General features: G+C 42.5%; 1 protein-coding gene across 1 annotated transcript in view; it reads right to left on the bottom strand.

The window, feature by feature from the left end:
* Positions 1-2,843: 2,843 nt before the first annotated feature.
* The window catches only part of DNAJA2 (DnaJ heat shock protein family (Hsp40) member A2), an 85,252-nt gene continuing 64,379 nt past the window's right edge, over positions 2,844-23,716 (bottom strand). Inside the window, exons 5-9 of the mRNA XM_030204384.1 lie at positions 22,960-23,093; positions 15,378-15,574; positions 11,196-11,340; positions 10,066-10,193; positions 2,844-3,614 (exon numbers count right to left, since the gene is read on the bottom strand). Coding sequence (XP_030060244.1) covers positions 3,426-3,614; positions 10,066-10,193; positions 11,196-11,340; positions 15,378-15,574; positions 22,960-23,093 — 793 coding nt within the window. The 3' untranslated portion in view covers positions 2,844-3,425. The remainder of the gene's footprint in view (positions 3,615-10,065; positions 10,194-11,195; positions 11,341-15,377; positions 15,575-22,959; positions 23,094-23,716) is intronic.

The raw sequence follows: 23,716 nt of genomic DNA, 5'->3' as shown, positions 1-23,716 counted from the left end.
ATTTTTATTGCGACTTTCATGCCTACTTCCTAGAAACCAGGCTCTCGACAACTGCTCAATTTCACAGATACCCCAAAATGGCCACGAGATAGAACTCCATGCTATCATCATTTAACATGACTCCACCGAAGCTAATAAAAGACTATACCAATACACTGCAATATTAGGAAAGTGTGTGGTGTTAAAAGGAGAAAGACTTAGACCACTGTGTTGTTAAAAGTCAGGAGAAAGATATAGCCTATATTGTAGGAGGGCACATGAAGCTGTAAAAACCAGTAGTCTAATGTGAAGATGATTCAGCTGAAGCCCAAATCCAGGAAGAGTACAGGATAACCCCTCCTACACAGATGGAATGTACAAAAGAGGGCTGGGATTTGGAGAAAGACAGATTGTAGGACAAAATGGAATACAAATATTTCTGTGCTTGTAAGAAATATTGTTTGAAGATAAGAATTACTGTGTCAGAGTTTGGTGGAAGCATGTGGAATGCCATCTTGAACAGGAAAAACAGATGAAACTCCTTTAAAAACATACTTGTTTGCAAGAAGATAAGATTCAAACCAGGCTAGAACAACAGATGAAATACCAAAAGATGCAAGCCTATTTATCGTAAGTGATTTATTGTATCAAAAGCTAAAGATAATATCTAAGCAAACCAAGAAACAGAAAACACTTGTCTATCCTTGTCAAATCACATCAATGGTATTCAAAAGATTCAACTATCCGGTCTTCTAAAACCACACTGAAAAAGATCTAAAATTCAAAACTGTTCAACAAAATGTGATTTGATGTAAAACTCTGTCAACTATTACAAAGATAATTGAGAAGGTTGAGATAAGGCAGCAGTTGATTAGAAAAAAGAAGAATTTAAACAAAGAGGCAGCCTTCAATGAGGGAAGGAGAGACCCAGAACTCAAAACACAAAAATCAACCAAAGACGACAATACAGGAGCTATTCTTGGTCCCAACCAGACATTCTGAATCATAGGATTCAAAGACTTCAATACAGTTATAATCATTTTTCTACTATTACCTCAAATTTAGCAAAATTGGCCTCAGACTTACAATCACCATCCGTTGTAACAAGCCCAAACTGTTTCAAAAGATCTATCAATCTTCATACTAAAACAAACTCATCAGTAAAGCATTAGGAGGATAACCACCCAACCTTTTCTGTTTCAAATATCTAACAGTCTCAAACAATTCACATGGCCTATTTAGAGACTGTTTAACCTTTTGTTGAACATATACATTTCTCAAAGTTTCAACTACATCTTTACACTCAGTTTGTTGAGAGCTGCACGATATCAAAGACCATCAATGAATACCACTGGTCTAAATAATTTGAGGTACATAGGGCAGCTGGTTCCAGGACCAGAGTTAGTAGAACTGCAGAACCCTTAGGTTAAGCTTAGCTTACCCAGATTGAAAAACATAGCTCTATATACTTAAGTGTATTCAAATATTCCATTATGAAGCACGAACATGCCGATTTTAACAAGTTAATGATACAGTTAAAACACAAGATACCTAAAAAGTAGGGCTGTTCACCAATAGATCTAATCGCATGCGCGATCATGATTAATCACACGGTTAACTGCATAAAGTGTCCCCTTCACATTTTCACCTGTATAGTGAAAAAATTTGGATTGCAGATGTCAATTATTAAAACTGACCTATTGAAAATAAAATCATTTCTCTTACCTTTGTTGTCCGGTGATTTTATTTTTCTAATCATCTTATTGTCTGTCTCTGGTTCTATTCCTCTGTCTGTGCTCCGAACTCTATTTTTAGGGCCTCCTCTCTCCTCCTATTCTTCCCCTATAACATTTCACATTCAACTTTCTGCCATTTTCTTCCTCCTTATATCTGTCTTGTTTCTATCCCTTCCCTTATGGGCACCATCTCCTCTCTCCTCCCACCCCATGGGCACCATCTCTCTTCTCTTTCCCTTCCTTTCTATGGGCACCATCTCTGGCCCTGCCCTAGTGCATCCCAGGATTCCCTTAAATGGTAGGCTGGCTCTGGCCTGGTGCATCCCAGGATGAACCATGCAGGCTGGGTGCCGTCATTTTGAAGATGATGGCACTAAGGCAGTTGTGAGTAGGCATCACTCCTGCCTTGTTTAGGCCCAGGTCTGGAGGGGCCTGGACAAGGGATTGAAGTGCCCCCACAAAACACCAAAGACATTTTTTTTTCTAATGTCAAGTCAGCAGGGGTGGGGAGGGAGGGAAAACTGCCACTAGACACCAGGGCAATTTAAGGTACAGGATCAGGGGCACCACTAAACACCAGGGACTTTGGTAGTGGAACAGGAGGGCCATTTCTTTTCTACTTCCAATTTTTTTTTTAAATCGGGGGGGGGGGGGGGGGGGGGGGGGAAGAAAGAGGAAGATTAAAGTTTAAATGTCACCCTTCCTCTGTGTGTGTGTGTGTGGAGAGAGAGGGGGAAAGGTTTGTGCCTCTTATCAGACATCCCTAGCCCATGACCCACCCCACCCAAAACAAAAAGGAGGCAAACAACCTGTCGTTCACGTACTACTTTGCATTAACTTAACAATTTACTGCAATGAAATGAATACCTAGATTCCTATGTGTATTGCTCAAATTCAGTGAGTGTGGTGAGCTTGTCCTTTCTTCTCTGTACCTTCAAAAATCATAAACTTGTATTAAAGAACTCCGTCTACAGTTTTGCAAACAAAAACAACCCATTAAACAAAATTAAAAAACTTCAACTGGTGCCATTTTGTTAGCTTCTGATTAAGGGGTTTGCTAGTTAGAATGCTGTGTTTTAATAAACTTTTTTTTAGCTTTAAATCTTTATAAGCTGACAAGGGGAAAAGTAATTATACACCAACTGCGTTTATTACTTAATTTCAGAAACCTTTCACAAGATTAAAAAAAAAAAAGAAAAGAAACTTTACAACCATTTATATTATGTTCCTCCATTGTTGCAACTCTACTTCAAAATTCCTTGTGTATGCAAAGATCATTCATTTACCTTGCATCAAAATGATACAGGGCTATGAAATTATTCCATTCTAGCAGCTTATGCAACTGCAGCCAAGTACAAAATTTCAGGACAAAGTGTACAATGTCAGGTCTGAATTTAAAAATAAAACAATCTACACAGAAACGTAAAAATCAAGCACAGGTACAAGGACGGAAAAACTTAAAACCCATGAGGGGAATCTGGTCTGCCATTCGAGTTCTTTATTCTGCTATAGAATGGTCAAAACTGTAAAGATGTAAGCTTTATGGTTAGTTTAAATTATACACTCTGTAAATACTATAACCAAGTTATGCATACAGAAAGAGTGTCCATTAGATTATCTGGATTACTTGCACAAACCAGCTGAATTGCTGAAACAAAAACCAGGCAAAAAAATTTGAAAGAATCCTTTGTGCAACTTCCTTCCAAATATTTACTGATGGGCACACTGTACACCAGGACCATGATGACCACTTTCCTCATCTGAGCTATCATTGTAAGCTTCCCGTCTCTGGCCTCCAGCTGAGCCACGTGTGTTGTCAAACTCTTGAAGATCTACTTCTTCAGTTTCACCAATTACAGTGGGGTTTTCAGGTCTAGCTGGCAAGAGATCTTCCAGTTCCTAGAGAGTAAAATTCTATTTCAGCATCACAAATAGTATGGTACCTGATAAGTCTTAATCGGGCTTCTAAGAAATATGAAGCATCAATAGCATTGCTTTGGTTTTTGTTTGTCAGTTAGAGCAGGGCCAGTGGAACATTTTTGTTTGGAAAGGCCAAACCACTCTCTGGCTGCTAATGCTTTTGTTGGGCAAAATAGTGGTTGGTCCCTGACCCCACGTTCCACCCCGTTCTGTTGCTTATGACTTCAGATAGTTGTGTGGCATGCTCAATTTTTTCTCTCTGCTCCCTTTATTTAAATTATATTTCCCCTGCTAAATTTGGGCTTAGTTTTATGTTATTTTAGGATGGGATCTTTGTGAATTACATACAATAAAATGTTTATATAATCATTTACTAACAATTAATACACATTATTGACATTGTTACTTGTAATCTACCACTAGGCACACTGCATAAAAATGAGCTCTACAGCACCAGGTAAAAGTGAAGACAGGTATTCTCTGAGGACAGAAGGCCTTATATTCTCACATGTGGGTAAACACAAGAAGGGTTGCCCAGCCCAGAGCTTCTAACTAGCTTGTAAGAGCTTTACCGAGTGTGAGTCATGCTCCAATGTGCAAGTGCCTTCCCCCCTGCCACGAAAGCGAAGATACTTACCTGTAGCAGATATTAGAGGACAGCAGGCTTCACATTCTCACAAGTGGGTCGATGATCCGCGTCGCCCAGGAATCGGCATATAGACAGCAAAGAAAAAAATCTTCCAGAGCCTTCAGTGTGTGCAATGTGCCCCACCATGCATGCACGGAGCGTCTTCCCGCATCGCATCAGTTTAATACAACAGCATAAAAATGAAAAACTATGAAGAAAAAACTCCAAGGGGAGGTGGGCGTGATTGTAAGAATATGAAGACTGCTGTCCTTGGAGAATACCTGCTACAGGTAAGTATCTTCGCTTTCTCCGAGGATAAGCAGGTTCCAATTCTCACAAGTGGGGAAACCCTAGCAGCCATCCCTACCTCAACTCCCAATGCTTCCTTTGATGTCAACGCCACTGACCTCGATGCCGAAGAACCAGACCAAGCTCCAAAAAGGTTTTCCCGTTGAGCTTCTCGGGAAATGTGAAGGCAAAGGACACAATTTGCCGGGCTATGGTCAGGCCCGAGACACTGAATACACCAAGAATGTGTATCAGTACCCGAGATGGTCCGGTTCCACCGAGAGCAATGCTTGAAGCCACTGGGGGTCTTCGATGACATGGAAGAGAAAATGGCTCCGGCAAAATCAAAAGTCGCGATTGTGTGTAAAAAACAGAGGGAAAGACAAAAAAAAAGGGTAACCCCAAATGAGCAGGCCTAAAAGGGGGCCCACGACGAAAAAAGAAAAAAAAAAAGTAATATGCGGGCCTAAAGCTAAGAAGATAAAGGTTTTTTTTCCCTTTTAATAATAATAATAAAAAAAAAAAAAGCTCCAAAAACGCAGTAAGGCTCTTCCCAGGCATGTGAAAAGTGACGTAAAACACAACCACCTCCTTTCATGGAAAGAAACTAACAAGATGCAGAGAAGCTGTGGGCAGGAAGGCGCTCTTGCCCATGCATGGTGGGGAGCGTCGCGCGCCCAGAAGGCTCTGGAAGATTGTTTTATTTGCTGTTCATATGCTGATTTCCTGGGCAACGCAGATAGTCGACCCACTTGTGAGAACTGGAAGCCTGCTTGTCCTCGAAGAATGCGCAGTATCCGCCGTACAATAGTATAGAATATGAAAACAAAAACAGGAGACAATTACAAGGGGAGGAGGGAGGGTTGTGAGAATATAAGGCCCACTGTCCTTGGAGAATACCTGCTATAGGTAAGTATCTTCTCTTTCTCCAAGGACAAACAGGCCTACTCTCCTCACATGTGAGGAACCCCCAGCAACCAGGCTCACCAAAAACAATAACCATTGGTCAACTGGGCCTCAACAGCAAGGACAGAACACAGATCAACCTGAAACTATATACAAACTGAGGGAGAGTGCACTGCAGCCTGGAACAGAACAATACAGGCCTAGCATTGTGGAGTTGGAGTCTAGACCCCAAACAGATTCTGCAGTATTGTCTGTCCAAACCGACTGTCACGTCAGGTATGCTGCTCAAGGCAATAGTGAGAAGTGAATGTGTGGACTCAACAGCCCTACTACGTTGCCACCTTGCAAATTACTTCAATGGAGGCCAACTGCAAGTGAGCTACTGAGGAAGCCGTGGCTCTGACATTGTGAGCCTCTACATGACCCTCTAGGGTCAGCCCAGCCTGGGCATAAGTGAAAGAAAAGCAGTCTGCCAGCCAATTACTACTACTACTAAGCATTTCTATAGCGCTACAAAGCGTACGCAGCGCTGCACAAACATAGAAGAAAGACAATCCCTGCTCAAATAGGTTACAATCTAATAGACAAAAAATAAAGCAAGCAAATCAATTAATGTGTAAAGAGGAGAGGAGGGTAGGTGGGGACGAATTAGACACTGTGTTTTTCCCCGATGGTGATCCCCATCCTGTTGAGATCAAAAGAAACAAAAAATTGAGTGGACTGTCTGTGGGGCTTAGTCCGCGCCAAGTAAAAGGTCAATGCTCATTTGCAGTCCAAGTCGTGCAAGGCACTCTCACCAGGATGGGCACGAGGTTGGGGAAAGAATGTCGGCAAGATAACTGAATGGTTCAGATGGAAGTCCGAATCAACCTTGGGAAGTAACTTAGGATGTGTGTGGAGGACTAATCTGTTGTGATGAAAATTCATATAAGGTGCATCCACTACTAAGGCCTGAAGCTCACTGACCCCACTAGCTGAAGTAACAGCCACCAAGAAAATAACCTTATAGGAATCAAGTGGCTCAAAAGGAGTTTTCATCAGCTGGGTGAGAATGACATTGAGGTCCCATGACACAGGTGGAGGTTTGACAGGGGGCTTTGACAAAGGCAAACCGCTCATGATGCAAACAAATAAAGGCTATCCACAGATGGGCTTACTGTCTACACGTTGATAAGCACTAATCGCACTGAGGTGAACCCTTATGGAGTTGGTCTTAAGTCCAGACTCAGAAAGGTATAGAAGGTATTCAAGCAGGGTCTGTGTAGGGCAGGAAATGGGATCTACAGCCCTGGCCTCACACCAGTCAGCAAACCTCCTCCATTTAAAAGAGTAACACCTCTTAGTGAAATCTTTCCTGGAAGCCAGCAAGACCTGGGACACACCCTCTACAAGAGACAAGGAAGCAAATTCTAGACTCTAACATCCAGGCCATGAGGGCTAGACACTGGAGGTTGGGATGCAGAAAAGATCCCTCGTTCTGTGTCGGAAAACACTACAATCTCCATGGTTCTTCGGAGGATAATTCAAGAAGAAAAGGGAACTAGATCTGCTGGGGCCAGAAGGGAGCAATCAAGATCATAGCCCTGCTTGAGTTTCAGCAGAGTCTTCCCCACAAGAGGAATGGGAGGATAGCAAACAGAGGTCCTGTCCCCCAATGAAGGAGGAAAGCATCTGACGCTAGCCTGCTGTGGGCCTGAAGCAGAACTGAGGGACTTTGTGATTGATCTAAGTGGCACAAAGGGGGTGCCCTGCACTTGGATGATCTCTCGGGAAACGCCCATGTTAAGAGACCACTGATGTGGTTGAATGAGCCTGCTCAGTCTGTCAGCCAAGCTATTGTTTTTGCTCAACAGATAAGTGGCGCAAAGGAGCATACCATGCTGGACATCTCAAAGTCACATTCGAATGTCCTGACACAGAGGGCTGGTGCCCCCGCTTGTTGGTATAGAGGACCCAATTCCTGGGTATTGTCTTCTGCTCTCCCAACTGGCTGAAACTGGAGTTTCACAGCCCTTGAGCATAATTGTAGGACTGTGACATCTAGTGGCCAGATCAAAGGTCCATATTAGTTGGGATTTGGAAGAAGTGAAGTCTGCACTCCCTGGGCTAACAGACTATCACTGCAATGACTGAGGTTAATAGGGGTTAGGGGGGGGGGGGGGTATAACCCTGTAGTTCAAAATGAAAGGTTATAGTGCCAGTTCCACTTCTATTTGAGATGGAAGAATCCAGGAGGGGAAATAAAATATACCAAGCAACTTCCCCTGCCCTCCTTTTATTCTGTAGTAAACACATGCACAAAAAGAGCACTCTTTATTGGCAAATTAATACATCATGCAGTATGCTCTTCTACCATTGTACTACAACAACTTTTTGTTGGCCTTTTAGTAGATATCATAACCTGTGAAAAGACACCTAAAATGTAAAGATGTTAGGGTAAATCCAGAAATTTGGTAGGCTCTTCAATATTGCATTAGGATTGTGAAGCCTTACTATCTTTACCTGCCCTGATGCTCTGTTTCTGTGCAACCACACCCCAATAAGGTCACTAAATGATGCCTTCAAACATGCTGTGGTCACACCACTCCTTAAGAAGCCTTCACTTGACCCTACCTGTCCTTCCAAATATCGACCCATCTCCCTCCTCCCCTTCCTCTCCAAAATACTTGAATGCGTCGTTCACCGCTGCTGTCTTGACTTTCTTTCATCTCATGCTGTTCTTGACCCACTCCAATCTGGCTTTCGCCCTCTTCATTCAACTGAAACTGCACTTACAAAAGTTTCCAACGACCTGTTTCTGGCCAAATCCAAAGGTCTCTATTCTATCCTCATCCTTCTTGATCTATCTGCTGTTTTTGACACTGTTGATCACAGCCTACTCCTTGATATGCTGTCTTCACTTGGATTCCAGGGTTCTGTTCTTTCCTGGTTCTCCTCCTACCTCTCACTTCGCACATTTAGTGTACATTCTGGTGGATCCTCTTCCACTTCTATCCCACTACCAATCGGTGTACCTCAAGGTTCTGTTCTCGGTCCTCTCCTGTTCTCCATCTACACTTCTTCCCTTGGCTCTCTGATAAAATCCCATGGCTTTCAATACCATCTCTACGCTGACGACTCCCAGATCTACCTCTCTACCCCCCATATCTCAACCAGCATCCAGTCCAAAGTTTCAGCCTGCCTATCCGATATCGCTGCCTGGATGTCTCAACGTCATCTGAAATTTAACATGGCCAAAACCGAGCTTCTCATCTTTCCCCCTAAACCCACCTCTCCTCTCCCCTCTTTCTCTGTTTCTGTGGATAGCACTCATCTTCCCTGTCTCATCAGATCGTAACCTTGGGGTCATCTTCGACTCTTCTCTCTCCTTCTCTGCTCACATTCAACAGATTGCCAAAACCTGTTGTTTCGTTCTCTGTAACACAGTGGCGTACCGGGGGGTGGGGGGTGGTCCGCCCCGGTTGCATGCCGCTGGGGGGGGGGGGGGGGGGGGTGCTGCGCGCCTGTCGGCCGAGTCCGCTTGTTCCCTCCCTGCAGGGAACAAGCGGATTGGAGCCGACAGGCGCGTGGCACCCCCCTCCCCCAGCAGGTAAAAATGCACCCGGGGGGGGGGCGCATCGGCGATCCGCCCCGGGTGTCAGTCAGCCTAGGAACGCCACTGCTATAACATCAGCAAAATCCGTCCCTTCATTTCTGAGCACTCTACCAGAACCCTTATCCACACTCTTATCACCTCTCGCCTAGATTACTGCAACGTGCTTCTCATCGGCCTCCCTCTTAGCCATCTCTCTCCTCTTCAATCAGTCCAAAACTCTGCTGCGCGACTCATTTTCCACCAAAGTCGTTATGCCCACATTAGCCCTCTCCTTAAGTCACTTCACTGTCTCCTTATCCGTTTCCGCATTCAATTCAAACTTCTCTTATTGACCTATAAGTGCATTCACTCTGCCACTCCCCAGTACCTCTCCACTCGTCTCTCCCTACGCCCCCCCCTCTGGTACTCCGTTCTGTTGATAAATCTCTCTTATCAGTCCCCTTCTCCTCTACTGCTAATTTATTTATTTATTGCATTTGTATCCCACATTTTCGCAGGCTCAATGTGGCTTACAATGTATCAATCTTGATGGAAATAGATTAGAGAATAGACAATTACTGTTACATAAAGACCTTGAATAACTAATTCCAGACTCCGTTCCTTTTATCTTGCTGCACCTCATGCCTGGAATAAACTTCCCGAGCCTGTAAGTCTAGCCCCCCCCTTTGGCCGTTTTCAAGTCCAAACTTAAAGCCCACCTCTTTACCACTGCTTTTGACTCCTAACCACTGCTCACTTGCCCTGTCCTTTTATCTTCACCTCTTCATTCCATTACCCTTAATTGCTCTGTCTCCTGTCTTATCTAGATTGTAAGCTCTTTGAGCAGGGACTGTCTTTTTGTGTATGGTGTACAGTGCTACGTATGCCTTGTAGCGCTATAGAAATGATAAGAAGTAGTAGTAAATTACTTTATATTAGTCAAAGATCAAAAACTGACCTTATTCAATAATGCAAATTCTAAATCAGTTGATATAAATACATTACAAAGTTAAAAAATTAATATTGACACTTACAGAAAGCTTTTCTGGGTTAATCCAGTTATTTTCTGGAAACTGCACATCAAACTTAATAAACAGATCTCCTTTTTCAAAAGGATTGCGATATTGTGGCATTCCTTCCCCTTTGACTATACGAACAGAACCTATTTTGGAGAAAGATGAACAAAACAAAAAGCAAGGAAATATTAAACTTTATGGAATTTATTAAATTCCTCCTTATTATGATGGGATAAATTAAGGCAAGCCTTTACAGATTTCCTTTGGATTTAGAAGCCAGGCTAAAAAAAAAACAAAAAAAAAACTTAGAAGCCAGCAGCGGAGACCTTCCTTCCCACCTTCCACCTCTGTCTACACTAAAGCTGAGAGGAAGTGGGTATGGGGAAATCACTTCCGTTATCTACTGCAGCTTCTTTGGAGTTCGATTTGCTAAAGGCTGTTTTAACAGTTCATGTCCAAAGGAAAAGGTGGCTTAACAAATCAGGTTCTTAATATATAGCCAGCAGACCTATTGCCATACAACCTATCCCATCATCACTCTCTCCACCTTACTCTCTCCTCCCTCTCTGTCATCACCCACTTTTAGCCCACTCCTTACCATCAGTCTTCCCCCTCTCCACTATCTCCCTCCTTCCTTAAAATTAGCCACCCCCAATTCCTAGCACTCCCACCCCAGCAGCCAGCCAACCCCCCCCCCCCCGCCTCAGTAAACCTATCAGCTACCTCACCAGCCCCTACTCCCACTCCAGCAAGCCAGCCTCAAAATTTTCCCCCAGCTTCCCCATTGATCCTCACCATGCTGTTTGTGAAGTTTCCTCCTCCCTGCTGCAGCTACTGACAAGCAAGATCATCATCCTTCCTGCACCATGTGGCTCTATGTCTGTCCCACTTGGTGGTTCAGAATCTTGCAAAACCTGTGAGAGTTCTTGCTTATGGCTCAGACTCCCACAGAGCCACGGGGTGCATAAATGACATTCTTGCTAAGACACCAGCAACAAGGACATAAAAATCCCATGCATAAAATTAAAATTTCTAGTTGCCATGATCCCTGGTATTGGTCAAACCCTGAATTAAGTCAAAGATGGAACTCAAGGTCTTCAAGCAAATTGTTTTTAAAAGCAAACTGTCTTGTGAACCCAAGACTATACCTGGTTCAATTACTTTTCCAGGAGGATATTTAACAACAATCTGACGTCCATCAAGGTGCTTAAATGTGAACTGAAACCCACAGAGTGCTTCGACCAACCCTATCTTGTGTGTCATATGCAAGTCACTGCCATCTCTCTGAAATACCTGTCAAAAAATAGGTTTAGAAAAAAAAACAAAACATTTTAACAATACAGCTTTGTTTCTACCAAAAGACACCCCCCTCACACACATTCAACATAACCCAATATAAACAAAGTGTTACCATGAAATGCACCAATTCAGTAACATTAGATTTAGGAAGCAATAAATTGATCTTATGTCAGCATGGCATATTTGAATTTCTGATGTTATGAGATCCATTACTGCAGTGATCTACCATATAGAACTGAGAAATACACACAAAGGTAGGATTTCTGGCGTAAAATCTTGTAAAGCAAAAATGTATCCCAAATGGAATAAAGAAAAATTTCCAATGGTGGCCTCACAATTTAAATACAAACATGTTCTGGCTCTGAAACAACTAGACAGAAAAGGCTATTCATCCAACAATGACCTTGTTTCCTTCTTTAAAGATGACTATTCTAAAGCAGTGACCAGTATTGTCTGTGTTATGAAACCTGAGAAACTGAGGTCAGAAAAATAAAATGCAGCTAGTTATTAGCACTACTGCTACTGTGATGGAGGCAATTGTCTAACAGAACAAGCAGAACATGTCTAGTGCAGTAGTACATGTTGCCGTTGGTTAGCTGCTGTTAGGTGAAAGAGAAAATAGGCTAAATCTTCCTTGCCAGTGACACACAGATGATTGTAACCTTGTAGTGTCAGGCTTAATATCTCAGGATCTCAGAATAGCATAGATTCTAGAGACAAAATGCACAGGCCTGGCAATATGTGACATGCCCTCACATTCTATCAATCATGCCCAGTTTTGGGTCCGTTTGGGCAAGTATGGTTCCTGAATATAGGGCTGGCAAATGCCTAGGGGAAGATTACTCCAAAGTAAAACCTACCATCAATGGGCACTGTTGAACATTTGTTTGATACTGCATCAGTCAACACTAAGCATGTGTAGATGAGAATGTGGAGCCAGAAATGCACAAGCCTCTTGCTATAATTCATTCATGTGCAGGCTATTCAACACCAGGTAACTAAGTTCAGTCACTACACCCTGAGCGGTTGATGGTGATCTCTTTGAATGTTAGTCAAATGAAACTCCAGGCCCACGTGATAGTCATTTGCCATGTACCAAGGTATATAGATACTCTTATTCCGCATGAGCAACAGAGTGATCCTACTCAAGAATAGTGATGCTCTTACCACATAAAGACAAGTGAAAAGGGACCCTAAAAAAAAAAAAAAAAAAAGTCTTGCCCTCTTCATCCCTGCTATATTAGCAATTCTATCCAACAGAAATTTATGCAGCTAAAAATCAGCTTTTGCCAACAAGGAACTGGCCCTTTAAAGATACTCCCCCTTTATCTGGGTAACTTTGTACACGCAAATTTTTGAAACAATTTTATCTGAACATAAGGGAGAGAAGGAATGACAGCATGGTGAAGATATGGTAGTGTTCTATTGTGGATTAAAAACTGGTTAAAAGATAGAAAACAGAGAGTAGGGTTAAATGGTCAGTATTCTCAATGGAGAAGGGTAGTTAGTGGGGTTCTCCAGGGCTCTGTGCTGGGACCGCTGCTTTTTAACATATTTATAGATGACCTAGACATGGGAGTAACTAGTGAGGTAATTAAATTTGCTGATGACACAAAGTTATTCAAAGTTGTTAAATCGCGGGAGGATTGTGAAAAATTACAAGAGGACCTTACGAGACTGGGAGACTGGGCGTCTAAATGGCAGATGACGTTTAATGTGAGCAAGTGCAAAGTGATGCATGTGGGAAAGAGGAACCCGAATTATAGCTATGTCATGCAAGGTTCCACGTTAGGAGTCACGGACCAAGAAAGGGGATCTAGGTGTCGTCATTGATGATACATTGAAACCTTCTGCTCAGTGTGCTGCTGCGGCTAAGAAAGCAAATAGAATGTTAGGTATTATTAGGAAAGGAATGGAAAACAAAAATGAAGATGTTATAATGCCGTTGTATCGCTCCATGGTGCGACCACACCTTGAATATTGTGTTCAATTCTGGTCGCCACATCTCAAGAAAGATATAGTAGAATTGGAAAAGGTGCAGCGAAGGGCGACTAAAATGATAGCGGGGATGGGACGACTTCCCTATGAAGAAAGACTAAGGAGGCTACGGCTTTTCAGTTTGGAGAAGAGACAGCTGAGGGGAGACATGATAGTGGTATATAAAATAATGTGTGGAGTGGAACAGGTGGACGTGAAGCGTCTGTTCACGCTTTCCAAAAATACTAGGACTTGGGGGCATGCGATTAAACTACAGTGTAGTAAATTTAAAACAAATCGGAGAAAATTTTCCTTCACCCAACGCATAATTAAACTCTGGAATTTGTTGCCGGAGAACGTGGTGAAGGCGGTTAGCTTGGCAGAGTTTAAAAAGGGGTTAGACGGTTTCCTAAAGGACAAGTCCATAAATCACTACTAAATGGACTTGGGAAAAATCCACAATTCCAAGAATAACATGTATAGAATGTTTGTATGTTTGGGAAGCTTGCCAGGTGCCCTTGGGCCTGGATTGGCCGTTGTCGTGGACAGGATGCTGGGCTCGATGGACCCTTGGTCTTTTCCCAGTGTGGCATTACTTATGTATATGTCAATTTGGATTCAGAACAGCAATTCAAGAACGGGCTAAAAACAACAAACACTGCCTGAACCCAAGTAAAACTGAGCTTCTATGGGTCCCTAACACGAGTGGACATATACCTGATATCAAAATCTCTTCAGAAATACAAACTCCCCCTCAAATCACAAGCCACGAACCTTGAATACAGCTAGATGTAACACTTACAGTGATCCCCCCAAATCCTTACATTGAGAAGGCAAGTCTTGTCACAGTTGTGCATGCCATGATATCAAGACTTAATTACTGTAATGTACTCTACACTGGTCAGACTACAAAAAATTTTGATTCAGAATGTTGCAGCAAGACTGAGAGAGGGTTAAGTTATGCAACCATATTGTGCCATTTCTGCAAAAAACAAAACAAAACAAAAAACACTTCACTGGCTACTAGTACAATACAGGGCTAAATTTAAACTATGTCTGACCTTCAAGGCCCTTAAAAGAAATAGACCAGAGTGCATGAAGAACAGGATCTTCCTCTACACACCTCAGAAGTTGCCAAGGTCTTCCCAATGATATCCCTAAACACATCCTCTCCAAAGGGTATCACATACTGATACCCACCAGCTAGCCTGCCTCAGAGTAGCCCCCACACTTTGGAAAATACTCCCTGAGAGGCTCTGCTCAACGTAAGACTACTTCAGGAAGCAGATGAAAGCTGCTTAATGGAAGAAGCAGATAACCTGCTAGTCATACACACACACACAAGGGGTGACGTCAGCTGCACATACTGTAGCAGGACATGCTTATTTATTCCTTAATAGTCAAGCACCTTTCTGATTTGTGCAACTTTCTTTAAATTAGTCCCCTTATGTTCTAACTCCTGCTACTCTCTCATTTATAATGTTTCATCTTTGCTTACACCCTATGCTGTCTATTATAATGTTTTCCTGCATATTGTGTTCATTGTAGCACAGCATACTACACCTATGTACTGTTATTTGAATATTTTTACTGCTGTAATTGTCTATTGCCTACACTTAACTTGTTCTTGCTGTATGCCGCCTTGAGTGAATTTCTTCAAAAAGGTGGTAAATAAATCCAAATAAAAGTTGCATATTTTATAGCTTAAAATTCAAAAGGATTCAGAAACCCAATGGGAGAGGAAGTCCCAGCCACTGCACAATGGCAGCTCCTCAGGGTATCAGATTCCAGAGGGAGCTATGGTGGGTAGCTATTACCTAGCGAGCTGTCACTGCAATTGTTCAGCTAGATTTGCGGGTGGGGTGGAGAATGAGAAGAACTGTAGGAAACCACAGCAAGTAGTGTAAGATTGATTCATAACATCACAGTCCTAGTAGAGATAGAGTTCCAGTAGAACTGGAAACAAAAACAAAATGGAAGAATATTCTAGGCTCTAATATTAAAGACTTGAAAAAGAAAATATAACACATCAACTGTAAGCCTATCAAAGTCACCTCATTCTCTTTCTCTTGTAGTACAAGGACAATGTCTCCAGGTTCCATCCCTGGGGCCTGATCAGCTTCTCCAGAAAAAGTAATTTTCTGTCCATGCTTCATGCCTTTATCTACATGAACTTCAAGGATCTTGACTTCTTTTATCACTTTCTTCCCTTCACATTTTTTACAGCGATCTTTTTCATTAATTACTTCTCCTGAAAAATGAGAGAGAATAGATATGATTAGAATGTAAATTCCTTACACCACTGATTTCCATAGCCCAATTAGATGTGTGCTTGAATACATATATATGAAACTGTCCCTCCTACAAGGAGATTACAATCTGGACAAGACAGAGTTCTGGGGGGGGGGGGGGGGGAATGTTTTTATTAATAATATGGTGAGAAATTGACAAAGCTATCATCTGGAAGAATCAGGATTTTAAGATTTAAAAGCAACCTCAGAAAGGTAGGTTTTTCAGAGTTCAGACAGGTATATGACCAAAGAAGGCATGACACCAATTCAGGAAGGCTGTTCCAATCATAATGGTGCAACATGGTGGAGTATGGGGAGTTCCCCTTAAGTTAATAGAAGTGAAATATTTTACAAAAATGTGAAAGAGAGTACATTTGGATAACAAGAAGTTGCAGGGTTTTTTTTTTTTGTATAAGCAGTAAAACACCCCCTTATTTTGATCTTAACTTTAGCCCCATTCCTAAGGAACTCATGCCACTTTAAGTCAACTAACAGTCTAAACAGCCACATTTCAGTTTCTCAAAAATTTAAAGCAGAATTGTTTACCTTAACAGGTATTCTCTGTGGGTAGCAGGATTAAGGCACAAAAGAAGCCGATGGTACCAGATAGTTCTGGGATGGAACAGCTCACCCAGAGCTCAGAACTAGTACATGGCTCTAAGCATGCCTGTCCTACCCATGGACAGTATGTCTCCTCAGTCTGTTCCATTGTTCAAGAAGAAACACAGCTCTGAGAAAGGTAGGAGGGATTATGTGCCTAATTATTCAGATGATTACAGAGATCACCTCTTACAGGCAAGCAATTTTACTTTCTGTCAACAAGCAAGACTGAATCAAGCATTCAAGTGGGAGATTCCCAAACTTAGGGTTGTTTCAGCTTGCAGATAATTTTCTACTGTCGAGGAGCAACCCAGTCATTTAACAATGCAAGAGTTGACGATTACAAAAGTCAGATTGCACAGTACTGCTTGACAAAGTACTGTTTGAATGAAGACTGGTTCAGGCAGTAGTAATTCTTTTTCTAAAGAATCAGCTGTGACGTTTAGAAAATGAAGCTTTTGTGTGCTGTTAGGGGGATACTAGCTGCTCTTAACTGATTAACTAGTGTATGCTTTACCAGTGGAATTCTATGTGAGCTGGTATTAAACAGTTGTGTAGACTATATTTTTTTTTTTAAGAGGAGTGCTCTTTGCAGTTAATGTAGAGGGACTTCTCACACTAATGCTTATATAGTTTAGGTTAAAACACTGGAACCACTCTTCATCCACATGAAAAGGTGAGCATAAAGGTTTATACATGACTAAGGCTTAAAGGTCACAGATTCTTCTAGCCATAGTTAGCTGCTATCAGAAAGAGTATTTTCCAGGATAGATTTTCAACAGACAAGGATCCCACAGGCTCAAATGGCAATTTAATTAAAGATCAGGATGGCATTCAGGCTTCTGCACTGGTGATCTGACATGAGGTCCTTTCATGAATTTTGACGAAGCGATTCGGCCTGTTCCAGAGTGACAGTGTCTGCTAAATCTAGCAAACTTATGCACTGAGTCCTGCAAGTACACGCTCGTGAAGAGCTGGTAAGACTGAATAAGCATAGAGGCCTGAAACATCTTATGCAAAAAAAAAAAAAAAAAAAAGAGTCCAAGGCTCTAACTTCCCTGCCCGGGGGCACTGAAGCATAGTCTCTAGAACTCTTGGCCCTTTTGAGGGCAGATTCAACCACCAGGGAATGATGAGGCAGCTATGGCTCATCAAACCCAGGGATACTTTGAATCCAGTAGTACGTGTGTCAATTTTGGGGAGGAGTACTAGGACAGAGGGGACTCCCAATTCCGCGTAAAAATATCCTGTAAGATCTCGTGGAGCAGGACAGTCACAGCCTCTCTAGGAGGAGATTCACAGTCCAGGACCTCAAGAATCTTGACCCTGGGTTCTTCCCTCTACCTCCAAAGGAAATGGAATGGCAGTCACCATTTCCTTAACAAAAGAGGGGAAGGAAAGGCTGTCTGGAGGAAAGTTTGCCATTCCTGTGGAGTGGAGCAATCAGACGGTACCCCGTAAGACTCCTCCTCTGAGAAGTATCGAGGGTCATAATCTGACTCCCAAAAGTGCTCCTCATCTGAATCAGCCAAAACCTCCTCCAGAGAAGCTGAGGCCAAACCTGCTAAGACCTAAAGGAGCCATGTCCCCAAGAGGGGCTTTGAGGAGTTGGCTCCTGCATCAACTCTGGTGAAGCATCCCCCACCAACATCGAAGGAGTGCTAGCTTTGGTGGCAGTCTATGCTGGGTCCACACGTGACACTTGTGTTGGAGGCCTCACTGAAGGCTGAAGGCCAAGCAGGGCTGCAACTAAAGACATGGCAGGCACAAACACCCTCAATGCTGATGCACTCTGTTGAATGAAGCCAACCTGCAGCTCAGAGATCAAGGTCCAGATGCATTCAAGGGCCGACACTGAGAAAGGCTGGGGCGTCAGCTCAGAGACAGTCTGCAGAAATGCTAGGGTCAAGACAGGGAGGTTGGTCCTGGCTGCATGGGAATCTTTGCACCGGCACCTCTTGAATGTGGAGATCTAGTAGGGATATGAGAACCCTTTCTGTTCCATAACTGTTCTGAATCCAAACTGACATGGATCTAGCCAGTTTCTCTCTTCTAGCCAATCACTGAGTTCAACAAAGAGCCCCCGATATTCAAAAGCATTTAACCAGCCAAGACTGGCACCTGGCCAGTTAAATGATGCTCGTATGCAGAATACCTTGGCGTCCCAGAGCTCCCAGCACCGTGTGTCGAGGGGGAATCGATGCAGATTCTTTTTTGTCTTCGTCTGAAGCCGGTCATCGAGGATCCTTGGTGCTGAAGAGGATGATGTAGAAGTCTCCCGCCGCCTCAGGGTCAGATCCAATGCAGGTCAGTCCCGGGGGCTTTGCACAGCAGTCGGCACTGAGGCAGGTGGAGACAAACTCGATGCACCTGCTCCCAGTGTAGACAGATTTAGCAGTAATATGGACCAATGCTCCCAACGCTGGTGGCAATGATGTTAATGCCGAGGATTCGGATCGGGCTCCAAAAATCTCTCGTTCAGCCTCTCTGGTCAACAGACATATGAAGACAAGTTGTAAGGGTTATTGTCAGGCCCCAAAAATACTGAAGACACCATTAATGGGTGTCTTTACCAGAGATAGCCCTACTGCACCAAGAACAACGCTTAAAGCCATTGGGAATCTTTGTGGACATGGAAGGGAAAAACTACTGAGGCCAAATCAAACAACTCAATGGTGCAGATAAAGGGGCAATGCACTGGAGAAAAAAATAAAGGGAGAGCCCGACCAAAGTCAAGGCCTAAATGCAGCCTAGAGACACAGAAAAGAAAGGAAACTTAAAAGCGGGAAAAATAACTAAAAAATAAGGAAAGGGAAAAAGGGGGAATCTGAACACGGGACCAAGAAAAAACCACAGCACAAAAACACCAAAGAACTAAAAAAAAAGTTCTTTCAAACCAAGCTGTGAGGAGCAGAAGAAAATGGTGTCCACTCCCCACCACGGTAAAAAAAAAGAACTGGTGGTCCTGTGCTCTCACGGCAGGCAGGAAGGCACTCGTGTGTGCGCAGTGTACAGAGTCTCCTGCTCCACAAAGCTCTTTTCAGGTCGATATAAGCTCCGGACTGGGCAACGCGGGTCACATTACCCATGTGTGAGACTAGGCCTGCTTCTTCTTGGAGAAGACGACACAGCTTGATTCCTAAGTGAGGGGAGTCTCCTGGGGAGTAAGTACCCGACAGTAAAACTATTTGAAGTGGATAGGCCAGCTTTGGAAACTAATGGCTAGGTTTGCCAATTCCACTAAGCCACTAAACTTTTGATATCTGACACTTTGTCTAGAATATCACTGCTGGCCATTGCATAACTACAAATGTTGGACCCCTGAAAGGACGTGTTTATATGCTAAGTTGGCAGATGCACCTTGCACACCTTCTTGATGTCCCATTACGGCTCATTTTGAAGCGAGGAAAAGGCATCACATTAACTGAAGAAGCCATGTGGCCTATTATCTGTAAGGAGGTTCTGGCTGTGATCCACAATGAGTACCAACCATTCTCAACACACTGAATTAGCTTTTGCACTCTATGCTGAGGAAGTGAAACTCACTTGATCCATGTCTAGAGATATTCCAGTGCTGATCAATCTTTTTGTGGCTGTGACCCCATGATTGTGGCCAAATAGAATAGTGTAACTCCCTGGAGGTGCAGAAAGGTGCATGGTCATGATCCAGCTACAGAGACAGACACTCCTGGCATTTTCATAACTCGGAAGCAGGCTTTTTAGTAGCCTTATGTAGGGATCCAGCCATCTTCTTCAATCTTTGTAAGACGAAGGTAGCAGGAGGGATAAATAGAAATGGGACAAATACATCCTTCACTTTTCTTGCATTAGGAATGGTCACAGCGGTAAAGGACATATTTTAATAATTCTTATGCTGCTCACTCTTATTAATTTAGAATACTTAAGCAGAAAAATATAGTTTCAACTTGAGAAAAAGCATTCAAAAACATTTGGAAAAGATTTCAAATTTAAGAAGCATGACTGTCATATACTGAACGAACAGGAACACAGGCCAATTTGTGTATCCCAGAGCACATTCCACAACTTATTTTAATCCTGCTCTAGGGCAACTAAATAAGAACCGAATATAGTTCAAATTGGTATGGAGGATTAAAACTCTAATTGCTGCAGTATGATGCAATATGCTTTTTGATAGTCTGAAGTACAGCAAGCAGTCCAAAGTCTGCTATGGTTGAGAACTCTGTTGTGAATTGGGAGCCAAATAGTGAAGCAGCTAAATGGAAATAAATAAGGCTTTACATAGTATATTAAAGAGACAAAAATTTTTATAGGATGCAAAACCATCAACACAAGTACTCTTAAACACTGACATGAAACAAAATCCATTAATTATGTAGTTTTGAAGCAGGCCTATTAAGATACTGCTGCCAACTGGATCCAGATTCAAATGACAGGGTTGATTCAGTCATGGGTTTACCCTGTTGCATGCATGTAGGGACTTGTAGTCCCTAAGAACAGCAAGACTACATGTTCCAGCATACACTAGGGTAAATCCAGGACTAGATCAACCCTGTCCTGCGAATCTGGATCCAGTTGGCAGCCTTACATTAAAATGTGTCAGGAAAAAAAGATGTATGTCATCCATTACTGCTCTGCCAGTGGGTGGTGCTGTTTCACTATCACTTTTTCAATAGTGAGGGACAGGCAAGCTCTGAAGACTCCAGGAAACCTACCTCTTCCTAGTGACTGAAAACAAAATATTGAAGTACTACCCCCCCCCCCCCCCCCAACCGGCAGCAATGCAGTCAGCGGACTCCTGCTCAGCTTAGAGGGAACAGTGCTGTCCATTATTTTATAGTATTGTAGACAATTTACTTAATCTGAAGCTCTTTGCTGGTTGAATTTTAGCTGGTTTAAAATGGACATTACACCCAGGAGGCAGTCTACTGCACATTTTCAAAGCATAGAAACCTGTGCGGTGTGCAAGCGGGGCGATCTAAGATGGCGGCGTAACAAGTTGTGTGAAGAGACGCTCTGAATCCTGGCTTGGAATACGAACTTTACTTTGAAAAATGCCGCATTCTAAAAGAAAAGGGGTGACGCGGATAGTTCCCCCACCTACCTCGACTCCCTCGACGATCCAAGCAGGCCTCGAACGCTTCTTCGCGCCAGTCTCCCAATCATTTGGAGGTATGGATCCCATAGCGGGGATCTCTGGGGAAGCAGGGACCCTGCTGGGAGAGGAAATATCCCTTTCTCCACCGACAACTACGAAACCTCCGTGCCCGGCGTCAGTAGCGAAGCCCGATGAGGAGCGCTGCCCTACCGGAAGTGTTGTGAGCAGGGTTCCCAGTGAGGGTCGGGAGTCGTTAGAGCACACGCCGGGAGTAAAGGCAGGAGCCTTGGGACGAACGCAGGAGGTAAATCTAGATATGATATGGACAATGTTGGAAAAAATGGATGTGACGTTACAACAGACTTCAGGAGAAGTCAGCACTTTTGATAAAAAATTTCAAGATTTGAATTCAAAGATAGACCTGATTAAAGGGGAAATAGCAGAAAAAGTAAATACTCTTCAGCAGAAAGTAGACTCTATTCAAGAATTTAAAAGTGGAGTGATAAAAGATAATCTTGACATCCGACGAAAAGTGGAACAAATTGAAAATTTTAATAGGAGACTTAATTTGCGATTATTGAATTTTCCGCAACTCCCTGGGATTAACCCACATGACTTATTCAAAAAATACCTCAATGAAGTTTTGAAAATACCCCTGGACGCAATACCCCCGATAAATAAATTATATTATATTTCAGCTTCAAAAGGAGAGTTGGGAAAAAAACAAGAAATACCACACACTTTAGATCTTGATGATATATCAGCTATCTTGGAACAAACTGTAGATGAGAATACGCAAAGGTCTACTTTGATTGTTTCCTTAATTTTTGAACAGGACTTGAACAATATCATGAAAATGTACTTTAGGAATTTACAAACCTGTTTTGGAGGAGTAAAGGTGCAGATTTTTCCTGATGTTACAAAATCGACCCAACAGAGAAGGAAAGCCTTCTTGGCATTAAAAAAAAGAACGCTTGAGATAGGAGGGATGTTTTTTCTTGCCTACCCCTGTAAATGCCTTGTTAGGTTGGGCCAGGTTAAATACACCTTTTATTCACCAGATAGTCTAAAATCATTTCTTGATTCTAAACAACTGTAATAGTTAGAAATATTATGGGAGAATATACGCCGCCTTATTTCTTTGATTAAAGATTTGTAATAATTCTTCTCTAACTCTGATCGCCCCTTTTAAATAATGGGGTCTAAGAAAGCTTGATGAATCATAAGAAAAAGTTTTATGTTTAGGAAAGCATATTATTATTTTCTATGTGGATTTAATTTTGAATGTTGTTATTGTTTCCTAAATAGCGTGTTATGGCTGTATTTCAAAGCAAGTGTATTCTTGTTTAAATGAAAAAATTAATAAACAAATTGAAATATAAAATGGACATTACAAAATATTAATTTGATCTTATGTGCTTGCTGGAAATTTCAACTCTGCAACAAAACAGGAGGCTCGATGCTTTAAATTCAGCTGCCTGGCAATTGAAGGCAAGCATAGCAACGTAATAGATAACGGCAGATAAAAAGCTGTACAGTCCATCCAATCTGCCCAACAAGATAAACTCATCACATAAGGTGTGATGGGATACTTCATATGTATACCTGATTTGTCCTTGCCACTTCCACATGAAGCTGTTTTTAAAAAGGGACTAGCTTTTCACTTACCCTCTCCATTGCAGTCCGGGCACACAGATTGCATTTGCTGTACCATTCCAGGAGCCAACTGTCTGATCATGATTCGCACCCCTCGACCCCGGCACACAGTACATTTCTGAACAGCTCCAGTCTTACCACCCTGGCTAAAATCCAGACATACTGTTAGTATACTATCCACAACCAAAGGCTAAGTGCTACAAGCAGCTGTTATCATAAGCAAATCCAACATAGCTGGAGTCATCCACCCCCCCCCTTCCAAAAAAAGGTTAACACCTGCAATTCATCCCAGAAATGGTATGATTTTCTTCTAGAGTATACCTTTAAATATAAATTTGTTTTCCCCTCCCTTCAAGCAAGAGTCAGCTCAAACATGGAATATGTATGAGAAAAGGCTGGGAGGGTCAGAAAGCACTGACGAATTCTACTATTAAAAAAAAAATTATATATATATATATTTTTTTTTTCATTCTTACGGTTTGAGGCTTTTAAGTAGACAGGGTGGAAGGAGGGGGGTGGGTCGGAGGTATGCATGGGGACATCAAAGCATCAAAGCATATCATTGATATTCTAACAGGATGGGTGTGGATAGGTGAGGGATGGGGTGATCAACAGAGACATACAGCTTTATGGTTTATAATGGGCTAGGAACCCCAGATCCTTGTTAAGTCCTTTCTGTTGGGTGTTAAAATATTCAATCATTCTGACTTCAAAGGTCTTACGTTCTTGTATGGTTTTAAAGTTACCTTTCAGGATTCTCACTGTGAAG

Source organism: Microcaecilia unicolor, chromosome 5, assembly GCF_901765095.1.
Source record: "Microcaecilia unicolor chromosome 5, aMicUni1.1, whole genome shotgun sequence".
Taxonomy (NCBI): Eukaryota; Metazoa; Chordata; class Amphibia; order Gymnophiona; family Siphonopidae; genus Microcaecilia; species Microcaecilia unicolor.
This window is presented reverse-complemented; position numbering and strand designations above follow the sequence as displayed.